Here is a 22,133-nt window from a genome sequence, read left to right as displayed (position 1 = left end):
AACAGCGACAGAGTCTAGCGTAATATAAACAGAGACATGTCCTCGTGTAGTAGAAACAGAGACAGCGGCTAGTGTAATGTAAACAGAGACAGGGCCTACTGCAATATAAACACAGACAGTGTCTAGTGTAATATAAACAGAGAGAGGGTCGAGTTTATTATAAACAGAGATGGCCTAACGTAATAAATTCAGGGACAAGGTCTAGTATAATTTAAAGAGAGACAGGACCTTGTGTAATATAAACAAAGACACTGTATAGTGTAATAAATATAAGCACATATAAACATAAGAACTAGGAACAGGAGTAGGCCGCTTGTCCCCTCGAGCCTTTTCTGCCATTTGATAAGATCATTGCTGACCTGATCATTGACTCAGCCCCACTTCCCTGCCCGCTCCCCATACCATTTATTCCCTTGTCGCTCAAAGATCGATCTATCTCCGCCTTCAATATATTCAATGACCTAGCCTCCACAACTCTCCGTGGCACAGAATTCCATAGATTTACAGCCCTCTGAGAGAAGAAATTTCTCCTCATCTCAGGTTAAATGGGCAGCCAGTTATTTTGAGTGAAAACAAATTCTGCTCTTCTCCGCTCTAGATCTTTTGCCAATGCTTTAAAATCTATGACCTCTGCTTAGTGAGAGCCAACACACTATATCACAGAATCTTAGAAATTTACAACATTGAAGGAGGCCATTTCAGTTCATTGTATCTGCGTCAGCCGACCAAGAGCTATCCTGCCTAATCCCACTTTCCAGCTCGTGTTCTGTCACCTGTAGGTTACGACATGTTAATTGAACATCCAAGTATAGTTTAAATATGGTGAGAATTCCAGCCTCTATCAATATTTCATGCATTGCATTTCAGACCCCCACCACCCTCTCGGTGAAGACATGTCCCCTCATATCTCCTCTACATTATAAAAACAAGCTAGCATGTTGGAGACATCTATTAGCTCGCTAATTAAACTACTCTGTTACAAGGAGAACAGTTATAACTATTGAACTCTCTAATTGAAGCCGCTCATTCCTGGTAACAACCCGTTAAACCTCTTCAGTCGCCTTTCTAGTGTCTGTACATCGTTATGGAAATGTGGTGCCCAAAAATGTCCATAATATTCCATCTGAGATCTAAGGCCTAATATAAGCAGAGATGAGTTGCAATACATTAATAACTGAGCCAGCGATTAGAGTGATTTAAATAGAGACTGGGTCAAGTGCAAGATAAACAGAGACAGGCTCTAGTGTAATATAAGCAGAGACAGGGTCTAGTGCATTATAAACTGAGACAGGGTCTATTGTAATATAAACAGAGATAGGGTCTAGTGTAATATAAACGGAGACATTATCTAGCGTAATATAAACAGAGACAGATTCTAGTGTAATATAAACAGAAACAGGGCCTGTTGTACTATAAACAGAGACAATGTCTAGTGTAAAATAAAGAGAGATAGGGTCTAGTGCAGAGAAGTGTCGCATGTAATGTAAACAGTGACTAGGTCTAGTGTAATATAAACAGAGACAGCGTCGATTGTAATATAAAGAGAGACAGGGTCTCGTGTAATATAAACAGAGACAGGGTCTAGTGTAATGTAAACAGGGACAGGGTCTCATGTAATATAAACAGAGACAGGGTCTAGTGTAATGTAAGCAGGGACAGGGTCCAGTGTAATATAAACAGAGACAGGGTCTAGTATAATGTAAGCAGGGACAGGGTCTAGTGTAATCTCAGCAGAGAAAGGGTCTAGTTCAGTGGTTACTGTACGTCCTACCATTGGAAAAGATTTCTAACTATTTACTCGATTAAAAAATCTCATAATTTTGATCGCCTCTATTAAATCGCCCTTAACATTCTCGAATCTAAGGAGCATCGTCGTAGTTTCCAGCTGCTCTACTGATGCACCTGATGAACATCCAGATGCGGAGTCGCTAGATTTGATATGGAAATCCCACTTTACAACAGTGTCAGAATATCATCCCAGGCTAGATAAGAGCATTATCCCCGGGAATTAAAGCGACATGTAAGACTCGTCTCAGGCACTGAACTTTGGACACTCTAAACTAAATGACAACATCTAAAAAATAAAGCTGTGGTGTGCTAAAGCCCCGGCACAATGGGATCACTCTCGCCTCTGAATGAGAAGTTTGTGGGTCCAAACCCCTCTCCAGAGAACTAGCACATAAGCTCGGCTGGCACTCCCGGTACCAGTACCAAAGGGGAAGGGTTGGGGGCGGGGGGGGGAGGGCTATATTGACGGTGGTGCAGTCTTTCTGATGAGACGTTACATCTGCTGAGTCTCCCCTCACAGTTGGATGTAAGAGATTGAATGGCACTATTTTAAACAGCAGGGGATTTCGCCCCGGTGTCCATTATACATATTTATCCATTAACCAGCATCACTAAAGAACAGATTCTGTGGTTATTATCACATTTCATTTGTGGGAGCTTGCTGTGCGCAATTTGACTCCACATTTCCTACATTACAAAAGTGACTACACTTCAAACGTACTTCATTGTAAAGCGCTTTTAGACATACCGAGGACGTGAAAGTCGTGAAAGTTAATCCTAAATGTCAACATTTAAAATATACGTTGCAATGGGTCACTCCTCTGCTCGCTGTTCTAACTTGTTTAGTTTAAATGGCAGGAATCTTACTCAAAATGGACATCCAGTGAATCACAGATCTGTTCAGAGATGTTCCACTGACTTAAGTATCGCAATTTTCAGAAATTAATTTTTCATTTTAATATTTTCCCTTTGATATCAATTACATCTCTTCTGATTAAACAAAAAAAAACCGATGTCACTGCTGGAGATATTTCCATTTATTAGTACCAGCTAACAATATTCATAAAATAAACCCCTGCTGTGAGTTAAAACTAATCAGTAAAGCTTTGTGGATCTGCTTTTACTGCCATGAACACTTCATGGAAACCCGTGAGGTGTTTATGTAAATAAACACAGAAATAGAAGTCCCAGATTAGAATATTGAACGACAGAAACACAGTAAATGTTTCTTCATCAATACAGAATAGAAATAAACAGAGAGAGGAATGCTAATGTCTCAACGGATTCCAGCAACAATTGATGTTTTGGACATTTCTTTCATTTATTGGTGAACAAATCCACCATGATATCCACGGTCAGAATGGGGAAATATTCTAGTCACCGTATATAGTGACAGCTCAATGTATTAGTGGCAAATCCCTGTATCCCCTCCCTCTCTGCCTCTCTGTACTATCCACACCTTCTGCCTTGCCTCTAAAGAATGCCTCATTATCTTTACCTCGCAATAAGAAGTCAATGTCTAACAAAAATGTTCCCTCAGGTCTATTTCCAGGCCTCAAACCAAATTGGTGGTTTTGCGGAGAGGCAGCTTTATAATAAAATATGTCGTGTGAACTCAAAGAACTTGGGTGTTTGATGGGACTCTGTAGAGGGAACTTTACTCTGCATCTAACCCCGTGCTGTACCTGCCCTGGGAGTGTTTGATGGGTCGGTTTCGAGGGAGCTTTGCTCTGCATAGACCAGTAATGTACCTGCCATGGGAGAGTTTGATGGGACGGTGTAGAGGGGGCTTTACTCTGTAGCTAACCCGTGCTGTACCTGCCCTGGGAGTGTTTGATGTGACGGTGTAGAGGGAGCTTTAGTCTGCATAGACCAGTGCTGTACCTGCCCTGGGGGAGTTTGATGGGACGGTGTAGAGCAAGCTTTACTCTCTATCTAAACCGTGCTGTACCTGCCCTGGGAGTGTTTGATGTGACGGTGTAGAGGGAGCTTTACTGTTTCTCGAATAGTGCTGTACCTGAGCTGGGAGTGTTTGATGGGACATCATCGAGGGAGCCTTTCTCTGCATAGACCCGCGCTGTACCTGCCCTGGGAATGTTTGATGGCACAGTGTGACATCTCTTTCCCAGAAAAATTTATTTATCAGTGCAACTTCCTGTATATTGCATTTCCTTTTTACCTTTTTGACATCATTACATCATAAAAATGTAAACAATTGGTGAAGTCATTTTTCACAACAATGCAGCGTCATCAACATGACTTGGTCGCAACAGCTACATCAGTGCGACCTCTGACCTTCAGCCACACAAATTGCTCGATTTGACCGATATAGACACATCTATACCCCATGGTCCAGTGCTGAGACATGTCCAATTGTAACATAGATAGAGAGGATATAGTTAAATATATACATTTACAGGGTCTAGTTTAAAATAAACAGACACAGCGTCTAGTGCAATATAAAAAGAGACAGTGTGTAGTGCCATATAAACAGAGACAGGGTCTAGTGTAGTAAAAACAGAGATAGTGTCTAGTGTAATATGGAAAATACAGGGTCTAGTGTTACATAAACAGGGACTGTGTCGAGTGTAATATAAAAAATACAGGGTCTAGTGTAATATAAACAGAGACTGTGTCTAGTGTAATATAGAAAATACAGGGTCTAGTGTAATATAAATAGAGACAGGGCCTAGTGTAATATAAAGAGAGACAGAGTCTACTGTAACATAAATAGAGACAGGATCTAGTGTAATATAAATAGAGACAGGGTCTAGTGTAATATAAATAGAGACAGGAGCAATCTATTATAAAGACACAGGGGATAGTATAATATAAACAGGGTCCAACATAATATAACAAAGGATATCGTGCTCTAATAATAACTAATACATGATCTATTGTATTAGAAACATTGACATTTCCTAGCGCAATATAAACTGAGACAGTGTCTAGTGTAATATAAAGAGAGACAGGGACTAGGGAAATATTGACAGAAACAGGGTGTACGGTAATATAAACAGAGACAGCGTCTAGTTCAGTAGTAACTGAGACAGGTTCTAATGTATTATAACAGAGGGTCGAGTACTGTGATAACTGATACAGAGCCGAGCATAATATAAACAGAGACAGGTTCTAGTGCAGTGTAACTGAGACAGGATTTACAGTAATAAAATAGATCCCGAGAGGAGTGCAGTAATAATTGAGAAAGGGCCTTGTGCAATATGAATAGAGAGAAGGTCCAGTGCAGTTATAATTATACAGGGTCTAGAGTAATTTAAACATATCGAATATCTAGAGTAATTTGAAAGCAACATTCCAGCCATGCAAATCTTCATGTCTGTCTGACTGTCTATCTGTCTGTCTGTCTGTTGTTCGGTCGATCCGTCCGTCCGTCTGTTACTTCCGTCCTCGATTCGGACTTCTGTCCATCTATCTGTACTTCTATCTAATATTATGCTAGACCCTGCCTCTGTTTATATTACACTAGACCCTGTACCTGTTTATATTACACCAGGCCCTGTCTCTGTTTATATTACACTAGGCCCTGCCTCTGTTTATATTGGACTAGACCCTGTCTCTGTTTATATTGTACTAGACCCTGTCTCTGTCTATTTCACCCTGGACCCTGTCTCTATTTATATTACACTAGACCCTGTCTCTGTTTATATCACACTGGACCCTGTCTTTGTTTATATTAAACCAGACCCTATCTCTGTTTATATTACACAAGACCCTGCCTCTGTTTATATTACACTGGACACTGTCTCTGTTTATATTCTTCCGGACACTATCCCTGTTTATATTACATTAGGCCCTGTCTCTGTTTATATTACAGTAGATCCTGTCTCAGTTTATATTACGCCAGACACTGTCTCTGTTTATATTATCCTCGACACTGTCTCTCTTTTTATTTCACCAGATCATCTTTCCTTTTCAAAAATATATTGATTTCCCTATTTGAAAGTTATAATTGAATCTGCTGCCATCACCCTTTCAGGCACTACATTCCAGGCTATTAAAACTCTCTGCATAAAAAATCTCCTTATCTCCATCGTCTGGATTTATTTTATCAATCACCTTAATCTTTGTCCTCTGGTTACCGATAGACCTGCCGATGGAAACCCTACCTTCCTATCAACTCTATGAAACCCCTTCACAATTTTGAAAACATCTGTTAATTCTCCCCTAAGCATTCCCTGCTATAAGAATAATCCCATCCTCTTTTGTCTCCACATAACTAACTCCCTCATGCCTTGTAGCAATCTCCTCTGCATCCTCGGCAAGAGCCCAAAATCTTTCCTAAAATGTGGATTGAAATAAATTTATTGGCCCTTCATATTATTTCTAAGGATACATGCTTCCTTCAAATTTGATAGACTGAGAAGCATTCATTATATTGTTTTACTTGTTTTGACAATGCAGACGGTGACTGAAATACTCAGCAACATTCGTCTCCACATGACTCATGTATCAATATGATCACTGTCGCCACCTGCTGATAAACGACATCTACTGCAAACCCCAGAGCTTACTTTAAACATGGTTCATAATTCCAACCACAATAACTTGCTTGAACGTTTACCCAGAGGATTTTTTTAGAACAAACAACAAGAGGTGCAGATGATCAGGAAGTATCAAGGGCGGAATTATCAAAATTACTGTTGCAAATTCACCTTCAGCTCATCACACAGAGCCGTCAGATTAGATAAACTTCCATAATGAATAAAAACCTCACAGGAAAAATGGTGCAACCGTGGCTAACAAGGGACGTTAAAGACAATATTAGATTAAATGAACAGGCTTAGAATGTTGACAAAAAGTGTAGTAAGCCCGACAATTGGGAAGATTTTAGAATTCTGCAAAAGATGCACACGCAACTGATAATATGGGAGAAAATATAAAATTAAATAAGCTATCAAAAACATAAAAACAGATTGTTAGAGCTTCTACACGTGTATAGAAAGATGATTTAAATGAGCGTACTATACAATACAAAGTTATGTGGGACAGTAAACAGTGAGGAAGAAGTAAGAAGGCTGCAATGTTAAGTGAGTGGGCAAGAACATGACAGCTTGAGTATAATGTGGTGAAGTGTGAAGTTACACACTTTGGTAGGACAAATAGAAACGCAGATTATTTTTTGAATGCTGAGAAACTGGGTAATGTTGTGATTCAGAAAGACCTGGATGGCCTTGTACACGAATCACAGAAAGCTAAAATAGAGCCAAAGTGAGCAATTAGGAAAGCAAATGGTAAGCAACATTTTATTGCAAAGGGATTGGAGTATTAGATCAAAGAAGTCTTCATGCACTTATATAGGGCCTTGCTGAGACTACAACTGGTGTATTGTGTACAGTTTTGTTCTCTTACCTAAGGAAGGATACACTTGCCTTCGAGGTAGTGCATCTAAGGTTCATCAGACTGATCTGATTCCTGCGATGGCGGCGGGGTGGAGGGGCGGGGAGGGAGTGTGCGGGGTGGGGTGGGGGGATGCTGTCCTATGAGAAGAGATTGAGTATCTAATGTCCATATTTACTAGAAAATCAGAACATAAGAACATAAGAATTGGGAGCAGGAGTAGGCCATACGGTTCCTCGAACCTGTTCCGTCATTCAACGGGATCATGGCTGATCTTCTACCTGAATTTCACTTCCCTGCACTGTCCACATATCCGAATGAAAACATATGCAGGGCTTCGGGGAAAGGGCGGGGGATTGGGTCAATTATACAAAGTACTTCAAGTGTGGTCTAACCAAGTTTCGTATAACTGTTGCACTTTTCAATTCAATCCCTCTAGAAATAAACCCGAGTACAGTTTTTATTCTTTTTATGGCATTATTAACCTGCGTCGCTACTTTTAGTGATGTGTGTATTTGCACTCTCAGAGACCTTTGTTCCTCCATCCCACTTAGATTCTTATTTTAAACGTGATAAGTAACATCCTTATTTTTCTTACCAAAATGTAATAACTCATGCTTGTCTGTGTTGGAACTAATTAGTCAATTCATGCATTCTTGTAATTCGTTGCAGTGTTCCTCAGTATTTACACACCGACCCGCCCACCCCACGTGCATTCGAAAATTTAGAAGTTGTGTATTTGACTCCAAAATCTAAAATGTTAATATAAGTTGTGAACAATAGTGGACACAGCACTGATCCTTGTGGGATCTCTCTTTCTATCTATCTATCTATCTATCTATCTATCTATCTATCTATCTATCTATCTATCTATCTATCTATCTATCTATCTATCTATCTATCTATCTATCTATCTATCTATCTATCTATCTATCTATCTATCTATCTATCTATCTTACTATCTATCTATCTATCTATCTATCTATCTATCTATCTATTACAGGGTTATGTGCGGTACTGATACTCCAGCTGACTGCTGCTATTGATATGGTGTCTGAGGCATTGGATATATTTCCTTTCCTGGGATATGGGAACAGTTACACACATTTACACAACGAAAAAATTAAATTTAACTCCAGTACTATTACTGGGTAGATGTGTATATAAATAGGTCTTTTGACAATGTAACGGTTTTGAAGTTGGCTTCCAGGCATGCGGTCAGCAGTGAGAAAACAGACCTTTGATGGACTGCAAAGAATCCCAAATGCTTCCTGTAAATGACACTGGTGTTCGAGGCTCGCTGAAGGCAGTCGGTTGGGTTACTGCCAAATATTGTGTCGGTCAGAATAGCGTGAACAAGAATGGGAGAAAGATGGTATTTAACTATTTGAACATGCAATTATTCAGTCGAACTTTTAAAATAAGAAACATTTTACATGGTATAACATCACTAGAATGATTTTCCGTAAATTCCATGCTCACCACATTAAAAATAGGATCGGAAAATAATGAATTGATCAACACGGTATCTAATGAAAACTATTTCCAAATAAAGACCATTCTGGACCATTCAGTCCCTTTATTCAGTACAGGATACACCGTGTTCCTGTTACCCGTGTCTGTTACATAGTCGGTCGCTATTAAAGTTAGCTGCAAGGATTTGGATATCGAGGTTTGCTGATCACATTATCGGTTCTGATTCACAAGTTTCTCTCATAAAACGCAGGTCTGAAGCGGGACGGACCCACTTTCTTATGTGTCTCCGTCAACTCACTCCTGAATCATCAGTCAAGCGGACTTATTTTACAGCTAAATTTACAAACGGCTGTCGTCGGGTCACAGACTCAGGGGCAGTTAGTGAAATGCAATGAGAGACAATTGTGTAATGTGAGGAGTATGATCTCATCTCCAGACCAAAAGTGTGTAGCTTTAGCCAAGTACACCGTAAATAGAATCACATTACCCATCTCCCGCACTCGGTTACATAGGTGATAACAATTCAGATTATAGGGGATACTTTATTGGTACAGATGCATGGATAGATAGCGGGAGATGGAGAAACAGAAACTGGCAGTATCTTTAGACCCTGATAATGTAATTCAATCTCAGAGATTCACATCCTCTGTGAAGGAGTGAGGAAATAAAGGGATTTAATTTACAGTCCAGATGTGAGTCCATTCTGTTGGTGATGTGGAAGGTGTGATGTGAATCCAGAAACCGCCTCTATCAGTGAATCAATGGGCGGCGCCTGCAACCTCGCCCCCATCTCCCGGGTATTTAACTGCCGGTCACTGGGACCGCAATACAACAGTCTGGGAGTGGGTTTGTTCAGTGAGTTCTTGCCGGAACCATTCACCACACATTGCCAGGAGGATGAGGTCGGCGATTTCTCTCAGTCTGTTACTGGCTTTCTTTTCCCGTGAGTAGTTTTTATTGTCCAATCTCTCACTGTTACTGTCTCAGTGTTAGTCTCTCTCTGGAATGTTACAGAGTCAGGAATCATTTCACCAGGATTGAATCTTCGGGTATTTTGATTATTTTTACAGGTGTCCAGTCGGATGTGGTGTTGACTCAGCCCGAGGCAGAGATCAGGATTCCCGGAAGCTCCCTGAGACTGACCTGTAAAACCAGCGGCTTCGATCTTGGTGGCAGCTACATGTACTGGATCCGCCAGAATCCCGGACAGGGGCTGGAGTGGCTGGTTCAGTATTACAGTCCATCGAACAAGTATTACGCCGCAGGGATTGCGAGCCGATTTACTGCATCCAAAGACACTTCAAACAACATCTTTGCGCTGGACATGAAGAATCTGAAGAGCGAAGACACCGCCATCTATTACTGTGCAAGGTACCACAGCGAGAGGAACCAGGGCTGGACCTGTACAAGAACAGATCGAGGGGGAATTCAACAACTGACATCATAACCTGATGGTCATTAATTGTGTCAAATGCAATGTTACCGGCAATGTACAGAACAAGACCATAAACCGCTTCTTACAAAACTAACACACTGAGAATTCAATGGTGAAAATATAACACACTAACCCATGTACTGAGGGGAGGTTTTGATTATGCTCCTGTTTAATGTTAACCGTGTCAGCAATTGCAGAGCTGGAGGTGATGCTCGATTCACTGTGCCTGGTACATGCAGGGAGCTGGTTAGAACTGTGTTCACTTTCAATTGTGCTATGTAAACTGTTGGCTAAATTCTAAACTTGATCAGAAGCGAATGTGTATTGGAAGTGAATGTCTATTTGACGTGAATGTTGAGAGTCAGTACTGAGCAGAGAGTGAGTGCAGTATGTGTGCGGGTTCCTGTCACTGTGGGACTGCGGGAGTGGGTACATTGCCAAGGACTACTGGGGACAAGGGACCATGGTGACGGTGACTGCAGGTAAGGAACATTCACTCATTCAGTAACTCTTGTATTTGTGTCTTTATTTTATATTTCTGTTTATTTTAATAATTATTTCGTTCACTGAAACTTAGGTTCAGTGGATTTTGTTTTGAGATTTTTTGCAATGTTCAATGTGATTCTGCTGCAAAGTGATTATAGAATTCAACTGTTTCTCCACAGAAAATGTTGTTGATGTGATTTGGTGTTTATTTGCTGACGAGACATGTGCCTGGGTTACTCTAAATACATTATGGTTTTTACACTGTTTGATGTTTCTGCAATGTTTAATTTTGGTGACCATTAATTGCTGCAGTTTTTCTGATCGAATGCAAACATTGTGTTTAAATGTGTTTAAAAGAACATTGTAGGCACAAAACAGAAAGCTTAGCGACCAGTAAATAATCTTAAGGAATTTTAAGTTTTTTAATGAAAATTGGATTGTCATCTACTGACCGAATGTTCCCGAACTCTCAGATTCAATACGTGAGCTGTTACTGTAATTAAGTACTGAACAATTAACATATTTCACGCTGGGACACATTAAATTAATATTATTAACATTATTATAATGTAGCAATATCATCACGTTTTATTAAATATGCTATAATATCAACATTAATGTATTTAACATGATCTGTCTAATCACAATTCTGATCTCATTATTTTATATTTCTGTTGAATTCAATCTTTAGTTATTTCAGTGTTAGGCGGGTTCAGTGATTTTGTAATGAGATTTTTTGCAATGATACATTTGATTCTGTTGAAAGGGTTGATGAAATGAAGGATCTGCTCCATGAAAGGTTCTGTCGAGGGATTCCGCCCCTCAGTGATGTGATTTAGTGTTGATCTGCTGAGGAGAGATGTGCCTGTGTTACTCAGAATACCTAGAATTTGTGAATCTAGGCGTTTCTACAATGTTCAGTATCGGTGTCAGCGGGCAGTGGGCAGCAGCAGGTTTGTGCTCGAATGCAAACACGAAATGTGTTTGAAACTGTTTGAAAACAGTTTATAGGCAGAGAACAGGACGGGTTTAGAAATCAGAAATCATTGAAAGGTATTTTAACATAACAATTATACAAGTGATAATTATATATTCAACTATTAATTTATGTTTACGATGCTGATATTTTATTGTGCGAAATGTAACTAATTGCCATCTGAATAATTAATGTGTTCAGTATGTAGTTGAATTAAATTAATATTAACCAACCGATTATAATGCGATAATATCTCCCAGTGTTATTAAAATATGCTATAAGTCCAATGTTAATTTATTTAATATTATTCGCCTTCCAAAATCCTGCTCTACACTGGGCTCCATTAAAGGAAGCAGAAACTTTTAGAGGCTGGATACAGTTATTAATTATGCCTGCAATTATTTCATTAACAACATACTCATTCCACCGCTGTGTTCAGTTTGAGTCGGGAGTTCAATTACTTGCTACCTCCTGTATACACAGATGAATGACTGAGTGCAATTAATTATAACTTAAAGCCGTGTTGCAAATTGCATTTTGTCAATTTAATATATCTGCCGGGGTATGACATTCTCACTGTGCAGCCGAAAATTGTTATTGAATCAATATTGTGTGTTGTTTGATAGAATTATTACTAAATTAATCTTGAACACTTTGCAAGACCAAAAGCTGAGAGACAGGCGTCGCTGGCAGTCAAAGAATTTTTCATGTAATTATATTTAAGTTCAAGGCAGGTTCCGACTGCGTATGGCTGGAGACAGGCAAATAATCCATTGAAATACAAGCAGATTAATTTACTTACAAAAGGTTTTCCTTATTTTGAATTTAAAACAAAATCTATTCTCCCAAAACGCTGCTGTATGCGGAATAGAACGGTAGACAAAGCACAGATAATATCTGAGAGTTATGTTTAATTCTTATGAATGTTAAATTGATGAACAAAGTCTCACCTCATTCAGTTTCAGTGTCGCATATGGTCTGAATGATTTGTTATCCTCCAGTTTTACACTGACCATTCTGGAAACTATTTTCAAGAAGTAGCAGAATATATTTAATCATTAATTTGCGGGCATTATGTGAATAACGGGAGTGAACTATAAAAGATTGTCTGTGTTATTAAACAGCGGAGGCTCTGCTATTGACTTTAAGCTGCACGGGTGGGTTTTAATTAATAAAACCATTTTTGGGGTTTAAGATTGAGGAGAATATTTCAGCTCGAGATTCCAGTATTAGTAAACAAGCGGTTTACAACCATCGGAGTTGTGACCTCGGCTGGACAGAGAACTATTTAAAATAGTCCTCCCCTAAATCCATCATGTGAAATGTTCTCTGCGAATAGACGCAGTTTTTGCTATATCAGAAACATGCAGAGTTTAAAAAGATGTCGGTCGAGAGCGGGACAGTGGTAGAACTGCGTGATTATTGTCAATTATTCAAATTTGATTCGATTTAAGTAAATATAAGGTATTTTTCTGAGAATTTATGTATTAATATGCTGCTTAATATTTTAATATTCATGAATTGTTATTGTAAGTTAAGTTAATCTTAATATATCACAAGTTACCAGGCAGAAAAAGGTTTTAATATTATTATTAATTAATTGCATTAGTAAGGCTGAAATTCAACAACGTTAATTTAATTTCAAAAGTTCCAGGTACGTGTGCTTCTGAGCAGGAAGAGCCAGATAGGCACTCAGATTATTTTCAATAATCAGCTAACATGAACATTAACTTAGACAGTAACAGCAGTGCTAATTCATTAAATATAAACGATCCATTACAATTGTGTTGCATACTGGTCAGTATTACAATTATTGCAAAATCTCAATGGTTGCAGATAATATTTAATTAATTCATAAGTTAATTTACAAAACAATGCATGTATAACCCGGCTGTGCTGAGTTTGATAAGGTGTCGCTGCAGATTTTAGTGAATTAACTTCTTGTTTTGCCTCGATGATTTTACAGGTTATATTTACTGATGAAAATATATAAAATCAGTGGGTGATTAGGTTTCAATGTAGATGTCCCCTGGAATGTGACATTCTGAATATGTCACCGAGTCCAGTGTGACGGGCAGCAAATTCCCGTGGAATGTGAATTATTTCCAGATACTTACTTTCAGGGAAGTTAATTTTTACACGGTTTACAAGATAGTTGACAGAGATGGAAAAATGGCTGGATGTTGAAGTTTCTCTCAAATTAATATCAGTTTAATTTCAAAGAATCTGCAGAGTTGCGGTGGTTGGAAATTGGCAAGAAATAAATTAGAAATCAAACAACTTCATTGAAATTAATAGATTGAACTGGTCTCTCTGCCTGGAGCACAGTTTCGTCTGTTCTGTTTATGTGCGCCTGCTCACTGTGTGAGAATCAGGAGTCCTCCTGACAGGTTGTAAAACTTCTGGATTGTGATCCTGTATTGCGGGGAGTGTCATTTAACTCAGTTATTTAAGAAACTGGCATAGGTGAGAAACGTGAAAGATTGACTTTGAGGTTGTGGAGTCTCCGCAGAAATGAGATCGTTAATCCAGATTATGATAGTCAGAAGAAGCAGTTCCGAAACACCATGGGGAGACAGTAGAAGGAGCTTTAATCAGTTTCTAACCCGGTAGTACCTGCCCTGGGAGTGTTTGATGGGACAGGGCAGAAGGAGCTTTACTCTGTATCTAGCCCATGCTGTACGTGCCCTGGGAGTGTTTGATGGGACAGTGTAGAGGGAGTGTTACTCTGTATTTAGCCCATGCTCTATGTGCCCTAGGAGTGTTGATGGGACAGTGTAGATGGAGCTTTACTCTGTATCTTGACCCATGTTGTACCTGCCCTGAGAATGTTTAATGGGACACTGTAGAGGGAGCTTTACTCTGTACCTGTCTTGGGAGTGTTTGATGGGACAGTGAAGAGGGAGCTTTATTCTGCAACTAACCCGTGCTTTACCTTAAATGGCAGTGCTTGATGGGACATTGCAGAGATAGCTTAATCAGTATTTCAACTTTTATTTACAAGGACGTGGAGCTTAATTGGTTCCTTCAATATAGATTGATCTTCTATTTAATCAGAGCTCTAGGTGAGCTGGTGCGCTTTAATGGATCAGTGTATCGGAAGCTTTTATTTGTACTTGTGATAATTGTGCTTAATCTAATCGGTCAATTTGATAACGCATTTTAAGATAAGACATTTCGTAGCACATCTCTGCAGTACTTCAGCTGGGAATGTTTGACGGGATAGCACAGATAACGTATTAGACTGTGTGCAACCCTTGCTATACCTGTCCTGACCCACACGGCAGCATAGCGGGAGCTTTGCTCTCTTATCCGTACTATATCTGACCTGAGAGTGCTTGGTCAGGCAGTGTTCAAGGCACCGTTATCTGCGTCTAACAGATAGCAGATAAACTGCTCGTGCCAGATATATACAATAAATCGTCCCATTGCCCAGATTAAACAACGCACATTCATTGATGTTTATATTCTTTCTGAAAAAAATGCCCAATTTTTAATGAGTTATTAATGTTTGAACATTTTGAGCATCAGATTACTATTGAACACGATTGGCCTGATCCTCAGCTCACTTTCAGAACAAACCGTTTCAGGAAGTGAATAACGCTCCAGAAAGCAGTGCCTGTTCTGATCTGTTGGGAGGCTGTAAGATATTTTCACAATTTAAATGGAGAATATCGGGACTGCCGCTTCAAATGACCGTCATGAGGACCTCATGTTTAGAAACATTATGTTGTTCAATTCTTCCTGAGAAGGTTAAAGGCAGGGACAAACTATGACGAGATGCAGCTATTGGCCTGGGTCACAAGACAAGGCACACAGTCACTGATCTGCAATTCTGTGAAACATTTAAAGAGATAGAGACAACCTGCAATACGTCATCATTCACAATGAACTTTAAGCCTTTATAACAGCATGCGATTGACTAATTTGCGTCAGATTTATAAGATCCTTTTCTGAAATATCCTCTTTCATTCTAATGAACAATAAAAGTAGATCTGGTAGAGGTGTCCAAAATATGAAGCGTTTCCTTCCATTAAATCTAGAAGAACTATTCCCACTGACTCGTATAGAATGATAGCATCTCACAACACTGAAAAGACCATTCAGGCATCGTGCCTGTGCCGGCTCTGAAAGAGCTGTCCAATTTAGTCCAACTCCCCAGGGTTTTCCTTGTAAACGTGCAAATGAATCCTGACGTAAAGGATGAACTGCTGGAGCATTCCTGAAATTACCAACCCTCTGTGTGAAAAAATTTCCCCAATTTCCCCTTTCGATCTTCTACCAATTATTTTAAATCTGTGACCTTTGGTTACGCACCTTCTTTCCATCGAAAGCTGTTTCTCCCTACTTGCTCTATCAAAACCTGTCATAATGTTGAATATCTCACTTAGGTCTCCTCTTAACCTCTGCTCTAAGGAGAACATCCCAGCTTCTCCAATCTCTCCACATAACTGAAGATCCCATCCCTGGCATCATCCTGGTAAAAGCCTCCCCACTACACTCCCCAAGGGCTTGACATCCTTCCTACATTGTTGTTCCAGAATTGTGCACAATACTCCAGCTGAGGTCTAACACGTGATCTGTAAGTTTAGCATAACCGCCTTGTTTTTGTAGTCAATGTCCCATTCACAAAGTCAAGTATCCCATACGCTTTCATAATAGTCTAACCAGTTTGCCCTGCCCCCTTAAAAGATTTGTGAATATGTACATCTAGATATCTCTGTTCGTGCATCCCCTCAAAATAATACTATTTAGATTATACTGCCTCTCCATCTTCCATCCAATGTGCATCGCCTTCTCAATGATTCGCATTAAATTGCAATTGCCATGTTCTGGCCCATTTCACTGGACCATCTGTCTCCTCATGGAGTCTGCTGCTATCATGTTCACTATTGGCTACGTTGCTAAATTCGAAATTGCATTCCCTATACCCAAGTCCAGGTCATTGTTACATAACAAGAACAACAATGGGAATTGAAATGGGCCATTTAAGGAGAAACTTCCAATTAACCGGAATTTGGAATGGTATTTTATTCGGATTATTAATTGAGTGGCAGGGAGGAGGAAACTCAAGAGACATGCATTCAATAGGATGGGATAGAGTCCAGATCACAGTGCGCTGAAGGACATCGCTCTCCCTCAAATACTGAGAAAGAAAGGGAGAGATTCAACTCAATCGCGATTCATCTACAGACTGAATCTTAGAAACTAGACTATGGAAATGCTACCTGTTGAATTATGTGGCAGGCAAATTTAGAGGGTTTTTTGCTGACGTGCGAGGCAGGAATTCCGCTGTTACTTTGAAGTGCAGTCACTGTTGTTTTGTAGGGATACGCCGCAGGCAATGTGCACAGAGTAAATTTCCCCAAACTGCAATAAAGGACCAAAAATGGTGCTGATTGAGAAATAAATGATGGCCGAAAAAGCAGGAACACGTCTCTGTTCTTCGATTGTATGATCCAATGAAGTATTCTTTATTGACGAGTTATGTAAAAGTTCTTGTTGTGTAATGTGATAGAGCTCGGGGATAGAGAGGTGTGTTCCTGACAGGGGCATCGACAGGTGCTTATGACGGAACTGACAGAAGCTCAAATGCCCGTGTAGTCTTTGATGGGGAAATGGTGGAATTAGTTTATTCTGCAGTCAAATTTCGAGTTGTTTATTTCTTTTATAAGCACGGATTACAGAGTCTAACTTGTTCAATGGGCCATTCCTTCCCAGTAACACCGTCTCCCCCCACCCTCTACGCCCTGCTCTCCTCCTGTGAACAACCCAGCGCCGATGGCTCCATCACGTACGGCTGTTTGGCAATGGACTACTCCCCCGACATCACCAGCCTTTCCTGGAAGAAAGATAAAGTGCCGATCACCACTGGATTGAAGACCTACCCGCCAGTGCTCAACAAGAAGGGAACCTACACCCAGAGCAGCCAGTTAACCATCACCGAGTCAGAGGTGGGGAGCAGCACAATCAACTGCGAGGTTCGACGTGGTGTGTCGGTCTGGGCCATCACAATACCAGGTTAGTGGTGTGGGATACAGGGCAAACTGTGATAAGATGAGAAATTATGTTTAACTTGCATCGGAACTTGATCAGACAACACTTAGAGTACTGTATACAATTCTGCTCTCTGTATCATAGTTATAATGCTGTGCACAGTTCTAGTCTCCTTATCACATTTAGAATATTGTTTAAAGTTCTGGTTTCCATCTCGTACTTAGAATATTATGCATAATGCTGGTCTCCATATCACACTTAGAGTACTGTGCATGGTTCTGGTCCCCATATCGCACTTAGAATATTGTGCACAGTTCCGGGCTGCATATTACACTGAGAATTCTGTGCACAGTCCTGCTCTCTGTAACTGCCAGGTTTGTTTTAGTCTGACAGCAAAGAACCCGTTAAAATATAAGGACACTTTGCATTTCTTAATCATTTATTTTGCAAGCAATGTCAGTAATATGTCTTCTCTTGAAGATCCTGAACGGGACATCGTTCCTCCAACTGTTCTCCTCACACTGAGTTCCACTGAACAAATCACCAGCAGCAGATATGCAAGCGCCGTGTGTTCAATCATCGATTTCAGGCCAAAGTCACTGACTGTGAATTGGCTGAAGAGTGGACAACTCATGGATTCGGGCTTCGTCACCTCTCCCGTCTTTGAGGTGAACGGGAACTTCTCGACGGCCAGTCGGCTGACAGTCCCCGCCGAGGAATGGTTCACCGGCTCGGTCTACACCTGCCAGGTCACTCATCAAGGGGTCACGCAAAACCATAACTTCAGCAGATCTCAGGGTAAGAGGCACAATCCCGGGAGGTTCCAGACCATTCTGAGCGCTGATCTCAGTCAAGACTTTTACTGGAATTAGTAAAAAGCACAGAACTATTCCTAATTTCCAATCATGCAGTTTGTGTATTCTTGTGATACAAACTTGCCTTTATACAGCGCCTTCAGCGACCACAGACTGACCCAAAGCGCTTGCCAGCCAATGAATTAAGTTGTGAAATGTGGTCACAGTTGTAATGTACAAAGTGCGGCAGTCATTTAGTGCACAGCAAGCTCCCACAAACAGCAGTATGATAATGACCATTTTTTTTGTTTAGTAGTATTTCTTGAGGGATAAATATTTCCAGGCCACCAGGGAGAACTCCTCTGCTTTTCATTGAAATATTTCAAGGGGAACGTTTATGTCCACCTGAGAGGCCAGACGGATCCTCGGTTTAACACCTGATCTGAAAGCCGGAACCTCCGATAGTGCACCACGCCCCCAGTACTGCACTGGGAGACTCAGCTTACATTTTGTGATCAAGTATCTGGAGTGGGACTTCAACACACGATCTTCTGGTTCATGATTCCTCATTGTTCAGGATATATTAACCTCGCCAAAGAAGATTTCTCCCTGCTCTAACTCCAGGCAGTGAGTGAAGTGTCCTTAATCTCAGGTATATCCTGAGTTGGCTGATCATATACAGAGTGGCAGTCGGAGTCTGGAACCCTTTACCGCTAACTGTCCAGGAACCCACTGCTAGAATGGGCATTTACCCTATTCAGAGCACTGAGCCCAATTCTGGGTTGCGCAACTCAGGAAGGATATACTGGTCGTGGAGGCGGTAAAGTGCATGTTTACCTGAATTATACCGCGACTAATAATATAAAATGAGCAGGAGACGAATATAGAACGTTAAGAGATGATCCAATTGACATGTTTAAGTTGATAAATGGAATTGATCGAGTAGATACAGAAAAAATTATTTAGTTTGATGAAAGAATCGAGAAAAAGTAGCAGAACCTTAAAATTAGAGCTAGGCCGTGCAGAGGTGATGTCAGAAAGGATTTTCTCAGAGGAAGACTAGTGCAAGTCGGGATTTCCCTCCCCAAAAGCTGCTGACGGTTGCTTTCAATTGAAAAGTTGAAAATTGAGATTGATAGATTTTTGTTCGTCAAAATTATCAAGGGTTACATAACCAAGGCGTGAAGATGGTGTTGATGATCTGACTGGCTGGCAGGACAGGATGGATGGGCTGAATGGCCTCCTCCTGTTCCTCTGTTGCTATTAATGCCCTGAGGTCATATTTAACCCTGACTCTCTCTCACCAAACATGATAAATGTTCAGTAATTACAGAAATTGACAAACTACCTCACATCATTACAAATGACGCCCGACCACAAAGATTCCTTGGAACTCCATTCTCCCGATATTGCACTTCTCCTCTGACGGGGGATGTGACTGGTACCTGCACATTTTCACCGCAACAAAAAACGCAGCAAGAGACCAGAAATTTAACTTTGTTTCCTGTTGACCTATAAATCCTGAAATTAATTTGACACTGGTTTTGAACCAGTATAATGCTGGTGTAGACCTCTTGAACTTCGGGCTATTCGGGCTTCAGCTTTTATAACCAGTGGAGATGCATTTGGGTGCAAGGATCTATAGACGGGTGTAAAGGAGCAAGGGATTTCAGGAAGAGCGCAATTCAATGCCTAACACAATTGCACCCCATCTATTCCCATTTTACGCCGGGTATTTGCTTCACAGCCCATTACAGGTGGCTCTGGCTGAAAATACACAGGAAATGTTACAGGTCTACCGGAATCGTTGCCAATTCATTGTCTTCCAATAACGCTGGTGTTGAGGCAACAGCAAGAGGTTGATATCTAAAAAGTGATTTATTCCCCTTAAAGAGTTAAGGCTAAATATTGGTATCCTGATTCTGAAGCTGCAGCTTTTCTTGACTATCATTCCTGTTTTGCAGTGGATGTCCCATGCAGCGATTCAAAAATCACTCTTCGCTCACCATCACTGGAACAGATATTACTGGAGGCGACGGTGACCTTAACCTGCGTCGTGTCAGACGCTCCTTATGGGCTCACTGTGACCTGGACTCGAGAAAAGGAGGCTTTGAAATCAGAAATTGCCGTCCAACCGGGAGAGCATCCCAACAGCGTGATCAGCAACTTAAAAATCTCGACACAAGACTGGCTGAGTGGGGATAAATTCTACTGCGTGGTGAGCCATCAGGATATGCCGACACCGATCAGAGAATCCATCCACAAGGAGAAGGGTGAGCGGGGAGATTGTTGCAATAAGTGACTATTTCTGCTGCATGTGCAAGGGCCAATTCATTATTTAAAGTGTTTAATGGGCTAATCTGATCATTCAGTTTGCTAATTCCACGAACTCAGCACTCTGGGACCTGATGTTGTGTATGTTAGGGGAAACTGGATAAGTCCATGAGCGAGAAAGGGTATGGTATTAGGGTTAGATTAAGTTAGCTAGGAGGAGGCTTGTGTGGAACATACACACCGGCATAGACCAGTTGGCCAAATCTCCTTGTTATGTGCAGTAAATTGTATTTAATTTTCCACACCAATCCTTCAAGATTTCAGAGTGAAAGATTGTGTTCCCTCTGCTGCGGGATGGAAAACCAGAGGGGCCCCAGAGGGGAAAAGGAAAAGCTTTAAAATTCAACGCAGTTTCCATTTCTTTCACATCTAACCACCTGAAATTGGCTGAATTTTAATGAGGAAGGCGAGTTGTGGGCGGTGGTCTCACAGGTCACCCGGGAGAATGGGAGGATTGGAAGCCGAGTGAGGAGGTCTCATATCACGGGGGGTGGGTTTTATAGGGACCCTGGATCCAGGGAGTATGTGTAAGGGCAATTATCACCTGGTTGCAGAAGTCCCCGCCTCGCTGTAACTGCAGGGATTTACACAGTGTGTCCAACCGGACCAGCGACAGTTAAACACCAAATGGTGGCTAAAAAAGAGCATTCAGCCTAATTTAAATACATTACTCAAATATAATATTACAACTGGGAGTGGGCTAGTTGATGTCGGGATTACGATTTTTGACAATTTAATTACCTCCACGCCCAAAACCCGCCCGCTGTATTCGTTTAAAGTTCCTCCATTGTCTCTGGAACTGTCCAGTTCATTGGTCTTTATTGTAACTGTTCTACAGCGAAAGATCCACGGGAACCAGCCGTGTCTGTCCTCCTGCCCTCGGCAGAAGAAGTCTCCGCTCAGAGGTTGGTCAGCCTCACCTGCTTAGTGAGAGGTTTCTCCCCCCGAGAGATCTTCGTCAAATGGACCGTCAATGACAAGCCGGTGGATTCGGGCAACTACAAGAACACCGAGGTGATGGCGGAGAACGGCAGCAGATCCTTCTTCATGTACAGCCTGCTATCCATTGCAGCCGAGGAGTGGGCCAGCGGCGCTTCTTACTCCTGTGTGGTGGGACATGAAGCGATCCCCTTGAAGATCACCAACAGAACCGTCAATAAATCCAGCGGTAAACCCAGTTTCGTCAACATTTCCCTTATTCTGATGGACACCGTCAATTCTTGTCAATGAGAATCTCTCGACTGCATTTCCGTTCTTAAATTAAAAACAATAAAGGGTTTTTTTGTCCAATCGTGAGTTAAACACACAGCCGCTCAATTAACTATGTTTCCTATTTTTGCCAATGTGAGGGCTGTTTATCTGAAGTAGGGTGTTTGCGCGCCTCGGTCCCAATGCTTGTACAGCCAGCGCTCCCAGCTCAGATACACCATGGGTTGGAGACTGGGTGAAGTTCTCTTATTACAGAATTCCTGAAAGTAGCTTCAGCAGA

The 22,133-nt window shown here is 41.0% G+C and overlaps 1 gene segment (V, D, J or C); it reads left to right on the top strand.

Annotated features, from left to right (window-relative positions):
* Positions 1–9,519: 9,519 nt before the first annotated feature.
* On the top strand, positions 9,520–21,874 carry LOC139235455 (Ig heavy chain C region-like). The segment is given in 7 exon segments: positions 9,520–9,565; positions 9,693–9,993; positions 10,484–10,539; positions 17,241–17,540; positions 17,997–18,314; positions 20,275–20,583; positions 21,483–21,874. Coding segments are annotated over 7 exon segments (1,722 nt in total).
* The last annotated feature ends 259 nt before the right edge of the window (positions 21,875–22,133 follow it).

The sequence above is a fragment of the Pristiophorus japonicus genome, chromosome 23, assembly GCF_044704955.1.
Source record: "Pristiophorus japonicus isolate sPriJap1 chromosome 23, sPriJap1.hap1, whole genome shotgun sequence".
Classification (NCBI taxonomy): domain Eukaryota; kingdom Metazoa; phylum Chordata; class Chondrichthyes; family Pristiophoridae; genus Pristiophorus; species Pristiophorus japonicus.
The sequence above is the reverse complement of the archived record's forward strand: the minus strand, read 5'-3'. Positions and strand labels throughout refer to the sequence as shown.